General features: G+C 46.7%; 1 protein-coding gene and 1 pseudogene across 1 annotated transcript; both read left to right on the forward strand.

Annotated features, from left to right (window-relative positions):
- The first annotated feature begins 375 nt into the window (after nt 1–375).
- On the forward strand, nt 376–1,182 carry LOC131906493 (large ribosomal subunit protein uL14-like; annotated as a pseudogene).
- Nucleotides 1,183–2,917: 1,735 nt separating this feature from the next.
- Dppa3 (developmental pluripotency associated 3) lies at nt 2,918–6,507 on the forward strand. The gene is made up of 4 exons (XM_059256883.1): nt 2,918–3,082; nt 5,039–5,295; nt 5,786–5,821; nt 6,138–6,507. The coding sequence occupies exons 1-4, from the start codon at nt 2,995–2,997 to the stop codon at nt 6,225–6,227; spliced, it is 471 nt and encodes a 156-aa protein (XP_059112866.1). The 5' UTR covers nt 2,918–2,994; the 3' UTR covers nt 6,228–6,507.
- Nucleotides 6,508–11,407: the final 4,900 nt, after the last annotated feature.

The following is an 11,407-nucleotide window of genomic DNA, read 5'->3' on the forward strand; positions in this document are numbered from 1 at the left end:
GGCGAAGGAGGGAAAGACTGGTGCCTCACAGGGAATCCAAGGGAAGGGGGAGGGGTCCCGAAGCATTAAATTTGAAATCTTTCCTTAGCTAATAAAGAATTTTGGAGCTAGGTGGTGGTGACACACACCTATAATTCCAGCACTAGGGAGGCAGAGGCAGGCAGATCTCTAAGTTCAAGGCCAGCCTGGTCTACAGAGCAAGTTCCAGGATAGCCAGTGCTACACAAAATTAAAGAATAGGGTTTTTTTAATTTAATAAACCTGCTGTGAAATGATATAAAGACAATATTCTTTTTTTTTTTTGAGAGGTTTCAATCAGATTGTTAACAAAAAATCATGCTAAGGGCTTTTTCTGAGTCTTTCCGGGCATTTAAGATGCAGAAGCGAGGATGTGGTGGGTCCTCCGGAGAGAAATTCCGGATTTCCCTGGGTCTTTCTGTAGGAGCTGTGACTCACTGTGCTGACAATACAGGAGCCAGAAATGTGGATATTATCTCTGTGATGGGGAATCAAGGGTGCTTCTGTATTTTGAAGACAACGCAGGGGCCACAGTAAACAGCAAGGTAAGAGGAAAGGACCTGCTAGCACAAGTCCAGTCGCAAAGGACGTGTGGCCCAGGATTGCATCCAAGGCAGCCAGCATTGCTGGCACAACTCCAGTGTGCTCTGCCGGGCAGCGGTGGTGCACGCCTTTAATCCCAGCACTCGGGAGGCAGAGCCAGTGGGATCTCTGTGAGTTCCAGGCCAGCCTGGTCAGCAGAGCGAGATCCAGGACTGGCACCAAAACTACACAGAGAAACCCTGTCTCAAAAAACTAAAAAGAAAAGGAAAAAGTCTTTGTTCCAAAGGGGAGGTGGGGGGAATCACGCTTAAGGCAAAGCATGTGACCTGTGAATTTAACCATCCTGTCTCAAGTGTAAGTTCTAATAGGAAGAATTTTAGGGATAAAATTAGAAACTTTTTTTTTCAAGACAGGGTTTCTCTGTGTAGCTTTGGTTATCCTGAAATTCACTCTGTAGCCCAGGCTGGCCTCGAACTCACAGAGATCCGCCTGGCTCTGCCTCCCCAGTGCTGGGATTAAAGGCGTGCACTACCACCGCCCGGCCTAGAAACTATTTTTGTTTCTCCCAGGACCCACCTTGACTTTCTTTGCCCCTTGTGATAGGATGGAGCACACCTTTAGCTCCAGGGCAGTTGTTCTCGAACCTGAGTTCCATTCTGGGCCCCACTCAATAGGAGAGCATGATTCCCACAAGTTGTGCCTGGCCTACACACACACACACACACACACACACACACACACACACACACACACAAATAAATGTAACTTTAAAGATGTAAAACCAAATAAAGATAACATGAATTGGACAGGTTGTGGCATCTCAGCTAGCTGTGCTTGCCTGTATACTTTGGTAGGGCTGAGACCCGTAACTAAGGCCTCGTGCCTGCTGGGCAAGCTCTGTGTCACTGAGCCTCAGGAGAACACCTGCACCCACTGTGGACTTGTTTCTCTAGCTTCTCCAATGGAATTCTCAGATGAGAGAAGATCAGCAGGTCCAAGGGGCTGTAAAGCACTAAATTCTGCTTAAACTCTAGCACAGGTGGCCTGGACTCCTGTCTAGGACTTAGTAGATGTTTGCATTTTAACAAGATTCAGCCTGTCTGAACTAAGGCTTCCAATTTGCATACCAAAGAAGTTAGCCAGGTCCTGTTGATAATTTCTTTGGAAAACAACACCGGAAAACTACTTGAATGAAGTATTAAAAAATAGTTTGCTATCCTGGTGGTGCTCGCTCTTATGATCCCAGCCTTGTGGGAGGCAGAGAAGGCAGAGGCAGGAGGACTCCTGCAGCTTCAAAGCCAGTCTGTAAATTCCAGGCCACCTGAAGATACACAGTAAAAGACCTTGTCTGAAGGAAAACAGGAAGCTGGATGGCTCCTGCCTTTAATCTCACACTCGGGAGGCAGAGGCAGTCAGAGCTCTGTGAGTTTGAGGTCAGCCTGGTCTACAGAGGGAGTTCCAGGACAGCCAGAGCTACAAGAGAAACCCTGTCTCAGAAGACAAAGAAACAATCAAAAAAAAAAAAAAAAAAAAAAAAAAAAAGAAAGAAAAAGAAAACAAAAGCTGTGGTAATTTGGGGTTTCATTCTACTTTCTGAAGATGGTGGCCCATGTTGGTACACTTTGACATAACTCAAGCCAAGTATTTTTGGAGTGGAGAGATAGCAATTTATAAAATTAAATTTATTATTTATTATTTTTTTGAGACAAAGTCTGAAATGTATTGTGTATGTATGAAACAATTCACAATTATATATGCTTAAATTCCATGCTTAAATGTGTGTGTGTGTAGATATATACACACACACAATAAAATGTTAACCTATTTAAGTGTGTGTAGCACACATGTTTATTTAGTAGCATTACAAAGTGAACAATCTCTGAAGATTTAAGATGAGGCAGGTAAAGGAAACTTTCAAATGAACTTAATTAGGAATTAACTGACAGAGAACTGCATGCTTATTTTAGAACATTTAAATCCAGTTCTCCCATCACTAGCCACCTCCAAGAGTGTAATACACAAAACAAAATCCCTATTTCAGGAAACCAAAAGTGACTCTAGATAAAATTTTCACTTTTTTTTTTTTTCTATTTGTGGCAGGATCTAACTTTTTGTGTAGACCAAAGCTGGCTTAGAACTCACAGAGATCCCCCTGCCTCAGCCTCCCTAGAACGGGAATTAAAGGTGGAGGCTGACACACCCAGCCAAATTTCTAGTGTTTTTGTTGGAGTTAGTATTAAGGCGGAGCAGGCGAACTCGCCTTTAGCTCAGGTGGAGCCTTTAATCTCCGTCATTAGCATTGGAGTCGCCTGGGGGAGTGGTTGGCGTGGAATATAAAAAGCAAGCCGCCCGTCCCTGCTTGCCAGTTTGCTTTCGGTCTTTTCCAAGACGGAGCAGCTTTGTTTGGAGCTTTAGAGGCCTCTGCCCATCGTCATGGAGGAGCCATCAGACATGTTCGAAGAAGTTCTGAACTCAGAGCCTCCCCAGACCAGCGATGATCGAGACTCCTGTGATGACTCAGGTAGGCCGGCCTTTTGGCCCCGGGTTTGGGAAGGCAGCAGGCCGCCATGTTTTCCCCCCTTGCTAGGCGGGTAGGCCGCTGGCATTGGGATCCCAACACGTGTAGATGGAGGACCAGGAGTTTCAGGTCACTGCGGCTTACAGGACCCTGTCGTGGGGTCAGGGGTACAGAGGTGGGGTCCTGGGGTTAAAGGTGTGGACAGCCGTCTGTGTTTTGTTCTGTTTTGGCGCAGAAATCCTTTTTGTTTGAGACAGGGTCTCACTATGTAGTCCTGGATATCCTGGGACTTTTTTTTTTTCCCCAATGATTTATCTTCACTTTTCAGTGCATTGATGTTTTGTATGTCTGTGAGTGGGGGTTGCATCCTCTGGAACTGAATTGTTGTTGTGAGTTACCATGTGGGTGCTGGGACTTGAACCCGGGTCCTCTGGAAGAGCAGCCAGTGCTCTTAACCGCTGAGCCACCTCCAGCCCCATTCTGGAACTTTTTTGTAGCCCAGCCTGGTCGCAAACTCGAGATCCTCCTGCCTCTGCCTCCGGAGTGCTCGGATTAAACACGGCCCGGCTGCAGGTTTTTATTTCAAACACAGGACTCTTTGGTTTTTGAGACTGGATTCTCCGTGTAGCTCCAGCTGTCCAGGAACTAACTGTAGACCAGACTCAGATCCGCCTGCCTCTGCTTCCTGAGTGCTGGGACTAAAGGCCACCACAGCCCCGATACACAGCAATCTTAAACTTCACTTGAACTCAGTCTTTTTCTTATTCTCACCCACTTTTCTGGGAGCAGCTTTCTAGTTAAATTTACATTTCAGGTGAATGGGTTTTCAGGGGAAATAGCCCAGGGCCAGCTGAGCCATGTACTCGTTGGGTGGTTAGGAACAGCTGTAGGTGAAGTTGTGCCTGAGGACCTCCAGGTTTACCATCTCCTGGCCTTGGGGTCCATGGGTGTTACTAGGGAGGAGCCCTCTGTTGCCCTACTAGATCTTTCCTCGTGTTACAGAGAATCCAATCCGAGAGGAAAAGAAATGTTTGCCCTAGATCTGCCCGACCTGACAGCTACATGTCACCTCCTTATTTCCATGTGATAAGTCTTTTGCCCTTATGTTTTGGGGCTTTAGTTTTACTTCTGAGACTGTTGCCCCTACTGGCCTAAAACTCACTGTGTTTAGGCCAGGCTAGACCCAAATTCTGTGTCCCAAACCTGGAAATAAAGGTGAGCCACCATGACCTGACTTAATCACATGACAGTTCCACCTTGATGACGCTTGGGTGAGCTTCCTCTTCCCCCACCCACCCTACCCCAGGCAGGGATTCTCTAGCTGTCATAGAACTAGCTTTATAGACCAGGCTGGCCCTGAACTCAGATCCACCTGCCTCTGCCTCCCAAGTGCTAGGATTAAACCCACCCCACCCACCACGCCCAGGGGAGCTTCCTCTTTAAGACAGGTCTATCTACTAGATGTGAATGGTTCAAATGGGAAAAAGCAGAATTGGTTTCCTAAAACATGCTGTTTAGAGTGCAATAGGAAGCATTTGGACAACTCAATTCGATTTAGGTTTTTTATTTTGAAGACTTCCAGAGCCCCACCTGGGGAAGCTCTCCAACTAAGCCACATTCCCAGCTTAGGGCACAGATTCTCTGGAAGTGTGTGTGTGTGTGTGTGTGTGTGTGTGTGTGTGTTCCTGCACATGAATGCAGGTCTCAGAACCTCTGGACCTAGAGACAGGCAGATAGGCCAATAGAACAATGTAGTGCCTGGGATAGCACATGGCAAAGAAGTCGGGGGATCTCTACACAAACTCTAGGATATCTGCCTGGGCTTTGTGGCCATGGGCCCTGTGCGTGAAGTACGTCTGGTTGGCCCCTTGAGAAGGAAAAGAATGGGTATCTGTCTGGAGTAATGCCTTGGAGAATGGTGCAGCTCACACTAATGGCCCTTTACTTCTGTTTCTGAAGTCTCACAGTCCGAAATGTTAGCAAAGGACCTGAAGAAGCTGACACTCAACCCCAGTGCCGAGAAGTCCCCTTTTCAGCCAATACGTTATAGTCGCCGCAAGCATCGCCGCTCCCGTCCCCCAGTGAAGATGAGGGTGATGGAGAACAACAGTGAAAAAATCTTGAGAGCGGTCCAAAGTGCCTTTCCCAAGAGAAGAGTCCGCACACTCCTGTCTGTGCAGAAAGATCCTGTAGCAAGGATGAAAAGATTTATGCGGGTGAGTTGCATTTGTGGACAGGGTTTATTAGATAGCAATCCCAACCTCTGGGGAATGCAGCCTAAATTACCATGACAAGGTAGTGACTGCTTCTATTCTCTCTGCTACATAGTCTGAGGCCAGCCTGAGCTACATGCAAATAGGCAGTGGTAAGCAATAGGTCACTCTGGATTATAACTTTCATTGTTTTTTGAGAGTCTCACTGTAGCCCAGGCTGGCCTCCAATTCAGTCTACAAACTTGTCCCTTGTTCTTTTCCAGTGCTGGGATTATACAGGTTTTAAGCTACCATGCATGGCTAAACTAACTTGGACTGGATCTTGGAGCCATAGCTGGCCTGTTCCTCTGTGTAGACCAGGCTGGCCTTAATCTGGGGATGGTCCTCCTGTTTGCTTTCACAGTGCTACTGCCAAAACCCAACTTCTCACATCCTAGTTGCTCTGACTTTGTCTTGGGTTTTAAATAATTTTGTTTTTGTTTTTCTCCTGAAGATTGAAAAGACACTAAAAAGCCGTAATGGAGAGAGGGTAAATAACTTTTTATTGCTAATACATGTTGGTGAGTTGGGTGTCTGTTTTGTTTGGTTTGGACAGGTGTGTGTGTGTGTGTGTGTGTGTGTGTGTGTGTGTGTGTGTGTGTGTATGTATGTATGTATGTATGTATGTATGTATGTATGTATGTATGTAGGGGGGCAGCGCACGGTGTCTGCTCTCAACCCCTAGGAATTCTGGTTATTGAACCCACTGGTTATTGAACCCAGTACTTAACACACACAGTTGAGGATTTATGTTTATTTGGGTTGCAATATCCTGATTAACCTATGTATGGCATTATTTCTTTCAGGATGAGAGTGAGCCGTTCAGATGCCTCTGCACTTTCTGCGTGTATCAAGGGTGGGATCCTGCTGAGAATGCTAGAATAGGACAGAATTAGGAGTCAGTTCAGGGCTAACGTGTACGCTGCTCTTACTGCTGATGATGCCATGCAGCAGGTGTGTAAAGCTTTTTTTAAAAAGATCATTAAGTGATGGAGATTTGTGAAGTTTGAATGCACAAGAATGCCTTTAGTTTGACCCAAAGAAACAAGAATGAGTCTCAAGTCTGGGGTTAAATACAGTGACTTGAAACAGTGTCAGTAGAATTTGGGCATGGTTTGGTTTAGAAGGTAATAATTGGAATAGATCTTTGTATATTCTAATTCACAGAAATTTGTAATAAAGGCAATTTTGCAATAAATTCTTGTTATCTTAATTTTTAGTATTAAATACACAGAAAAAATAAAAGTGAACCATTGGCGTTTGGGAATTATTTTTTACTTGTATGTATGTGTATGGGCATGCACATTCCAGAGTACATGTGGAGGTCATAATAACTTGTCAGTGTTTTTCATCCTTGGGATTGATCTCAGGTTGTCAGGTCACCAGGCTTGGCGACAAGCACCTGACTGAGTCATCTAGATAGCCTCTTGTTCGTGCATGTGTGTACTCCATGGGGACACGTGTCAGGAGTCAGTTCTCTCCTTGTAAAATCTGGGGTTCAAACTCAAGTATTCAGCCACATTGGCAACCTGACAGGTTTGAGACAGGTCTTCATATGCAGCCCTGGCTGGCACTCATTCTGTAGACAAGGAGGGGATGGGTGAGAGGATCAAATTAAATGGAAATCTTTCCTCTGCTTCTAGGGTCTTGGGGATTAGAAGTGTGCCACCAACCCTGCTTAGTTTTGAGACAGGGTCTCCACAGGACTAGCTGGTCTTCAACTCCTGGTCTTGTCTCTAGCTCCCAAGTTTTCTACCACAGGCATGTGTCAGCAAGATCTGCCATATCTTGACTAAGCCCAATTTATCAATAAATAGATTCTAAGTTGCAAGTATGTGGCATTGTATTGTGGTTGTCTCACTAGAAAACAGCACAATTTCCTGCTTTAACTTTCTGCAAGGAATGTCAAGAAAGGGGTTAGGACGATGGCCCCAGGCACTTGCTGGATAGATATAGTGTTTCCCTTGGGATCTAGGTGAGTCCGGAGCTAAGGCCAGCTAGGTGTCCTGATTAAAACTCCTAGAGATTAGCTCTGCCCTCAGGTTGAGGCCACCACTTCAGATGTTACAAGCCCAGGGTGGTGGCCCAAGTGTCCAACCAAACAGCTATACCTCGTAATCTCATGACCCCCTCTTCTGGAGGAGCGCTAATGTGCTGGAGCAGCTCATGGTCCTTGGGCAATGCTTACGGCTACTGCAAAACCTGTAGCAGCCAGGTGGAAAAGACACACAGGCAAAGGTACAGGAAAAAGCTACGGCACCTCTGGGAACACCGGGAGGTTAGAGGACATCCTGTTGGAGTTGGTTATCAAATCAGGCTCGGTAGTAGGCCCCTTGGCCCACCAGCCAGCTCGGCCCAGAACTTACTCCTATTTAATAAAAGCATTACAAAGACGATGGGCTTAATCTGACCAATTTATCAACCCCTGCAGGCCTCTCCAGAAACAGCTTTAACTTTTTTTTTGTTTTGTTTTTTTGAGACAGGGTTTCTCTGTGTAGCTTTGCGCCTTTCTTGGAACTCACTTGGTAGCCCAGGCTGGCCTTGAACTCACAGATCCACCTGGCTCTGCCTCCCAGAGTGTTGGGATTAAAGGCGTGTGCCCACCACCGCCCGGTCATCTTTAACTTTTTAAGTCTGCATGTTCTAAGTGGTCCTTAGACTTGCTATATAACAAGGATGACCTTGACCTTCTGATCTTCCCATGTCTCCAAAATATTGGGATTACAGGTTAGGGACTACTGCAACATGGGAAGTTGTAAAATAAGTTACTAGGAAAATTGTTCTATTTAACAATGTCTTACTGTGCCCAAATTGTAAGTTTATAATAGGTGTGTAAGCCTAGGAGTGAACAGTGTTAAGAGTCAATACTAAATGTTTCCAGGCATCCACTGGGGTCTGGACTATCCCTTTGTAGATAGGGGGCACCAATGCACATGAAGTGGGAAGTCGGGACAAATACAGTTATTAGTATCACAAGAGGGAATCGAATCTGTAAGAATGAATGGAATACATAAGACTCAACATTGTGTGTGTGTGTGTGTGTGTGTGTGTGTGTGTGTGTGTGTGTGTGTGTTTTCAAAACTTGGTTTCTCTGTGTAGCCCTGGCTGTCCTGGAACTCACTCTGTAGCCCAGGCTGGCCTACGAACTCAGAGATCCGCCTGCCTCTGCCTCCCGAGTGCTGGGATTAAAGGCATGCGCTGCCGCCGGGCTAAACCCAACATTCTTTAAACTTTGTCCTCTGCCCTCCAATTACGTGCTAGGAATGAAAAAAAATACAGTACCAGAGAAGCAGCTGGAGAACTGAGGTGAAGACAAACAGATGGCTCAGTGGTTAAGAGCACTGGGTGCTCTTGCGGAGGACTCAGGTGTGGTTCCTGGCACCCACAGGGTGCTCCACAACTACTGTTCCGGAACTCTGATAACTCTTCTGCCTCTGGATACCAGACTTGCGAGTGGTTCAGACAGACATGCAGGCAGAACACTGTACACAAAGGCCACACTGATGATGGATAAGGAACAGTTTTTGCCTGTTGGTATCCAGAAAAGAGGTCAGAACAGTTAACACTAGGTTCAGACCCAGGGGATTGATTCTAACAAATGGCCAAAGCCCCACATTGATGGAGATGTTTTAGGAATACTGACATTCGTCACCAGTCTTCATGTGTAGGTATTGCCCTACTCAGAATAGCCCAAGTCACCAGTGTGGAGAAAGTGCTCCATCTTTAACATTTTTTTTTCTGTATGAATTTGAGTTGCTGACTAGTAAAAACAGCCAACTTATTTTGGCTACAACCACACTCAATTTATAAATGGGATTTAGTATTTAAGAGCATGGGTGAGCAAGATGCTTTCCACATTGCCTCATGAGGTCTACAGATAAAAATTCTCCACATGTTATTAGTTTCTGTTTGCATCGTTATTAAAGCACATATACCATCTTGACTATTTTAAGATTTCTTTATTTATTATGTATACAGTGTTCTGTCTGCGTGTATGTTGGCGTGGATCACCTGCCAGCCCACCACTGCATCTGCCCTGCACGCCAGACTGTTTCCCTGCACATGTGGGATGCCCTGGCCAGCCAGGGCCCCCCATGCAATTCATCATAACAAATATACATTACAATTCCAAAATGCAGGGAAAGGAGCATAGTGAGGAAACACTGTACCAAAGCAAGGCCAAAAACCAGCAGGGCAAACTCCAGACTCTGCATCTCCATGTCTTATGTTAAGACACTCCAGATCTCTAGCTCATTCAGCTTTGCTGACTGCAGCATACTTCTTTCACTTGGGCTGGTTCCACTCCCCATTTGTTGGGCCCTGGCCCCCGTTCCTTGAGGAGCTGTTGCCTTGCTTGCTGACCTTGATCAGATGTCCTCCCTGTGCTAATTCCCTGCCGGTTTCATTCCTCCTAAACAGCTTACTAGAGGTTCCTTGTTTGCGTATCCTACATATGGGTGTAATGCTAGAATGTAAAACATCTGTAGTGAACTTTTCCCCTCCCAGGTTCTTCCACTGTGCTGTAAGTCTGTATTTAAGGCCTTCCCCCCTTCAATAAAGGGCATTCTACTGAGACGAATGACCCTCTGTCTTGTCTCTGTTTTAATCCTCAGCCCCTTGATCGGACATGGTGAATGGGTAGTAACACGGGCGTTGCTACACCGATTAACAGCTTTCTTTAACAGATATCCCATGACTTTGGCATCTCCAACATCTTGGGGTCTCCAAGGCAATCCAGGCTTCAACTTTACAGCTTCATGAAATGGCCTCTATTCAGGGACATTCTTACACATGCCTGGCCTCAGCTTTCCTTAGGTGTGGAGGCAAACTCCATAACCTGTTTCTTCCTTAACTTAACTTGGCAGCTTCGGACATATGGTTCTGGCTTTAAAGTTCTGCTGCTTGCTAAGGCTGGAACATGGCCCACTCATTCAATGACATCTTCACCAGCTTTCTGTTGTCCATAGTTTCCTTCATTGCCTAATCTTGGCTGTCCTTAAACGGGATCTCTAGACCAGGCTGGCCTCAAACTAGAGACCCACCAGCCTCTGCCTTCCAAGTGCTGGGATTAAAGGTGCACCACCTGCCTTGTCCTGAGTAAGGGGGGCTGGGATCTTGTAGAGGACCTGTCGCTTCATGAGCTCCAGCAGCTCATAGATGAGGAAGATGTTAGGGTGGGCCAACTCAAAGCCCTGGATCTGGGCCTGGGTGGTAGCTGAGTTGGTCAGGCCACCAGCTTTCTGGTGCCCACGCCACTGAAGCCAGCTCTCCCACTGACCAGGCGAGGGGCAATACCAACTCTCCCTGTGTGTATGAAGGCTGGGGCCATCCACGGCCAGCTCTCCCACGCCTTAGGCAGCTAACAAGTGAAAGGGCCAGCTCTCCCACACCCACATCACCAGTGGTGCCACCTTGAGGTGGCCGGAGGGGGAGGAGCCAGCTCAGCACAGCCCTCAGACGTTAACATTACTTCAGGCTACAGTACAGACCTCGGACATCTGCAGGCTTCCTTGGTAACACAGCCACGGACATCTACACAGACCCCGGCTACAGTAGGAACACAGACACGGGTCTCGGCAGCACAGGCCCAGACATCACGTGGCCCTCAGGCACTTGTTCCTCCCCGCCATCGTGACTCCATTTCCACCTCTCTTCACAGAGCACAGACTACTTGGCTTCTCTTTTTCTCCCATCTCTCCACCATATACTGGCTCCATTTCAGCCACACCCACCGGACAAGGGCCGGGCACAGCCTGGTGTCTCGGCCTATATTTGATTTGTTTGTTTGTTTGTTTTTGTTTTGTTTTTTTCGAGACAGGGTTTCTCTGTGTAGCTTTGCGCCTGTCCTGGAGCTCACTCTGTAGTCCAGGCTGGCCTCGAACTCACATAGATCCGCCTGGCTCTGCCTCCCGGGTGCTGGGATTAAAGGCGCATGCGCCACCCCAGCCCGGCTTTTTGTTGTTGTTGTTTTTATGTCTGGTCTTAGTATGTAGTCCAGACTGTCCTCAAACTTAAAATCCTCATGTTTCCCAGTGTGTGTACCACCATGCCTGGCTTAACTTTTGTTTCTTTTAAT

The sequence above is a fragment of the Peromyscus eremicus genome, chromosome 3 (assembly GCF_949786415.1).
Source record: "Peromyscus eremicus chromosome 3, PerEre_H2_v1, whole genome shotgun sequence".
Taxonomy (NCBI): domain Eukaryota; kingdom Metazoa; phylum Chordata; class Mammalia; order Rodentia; family Cricetidae; genus Peromyscus; species Peromyscus eremicus.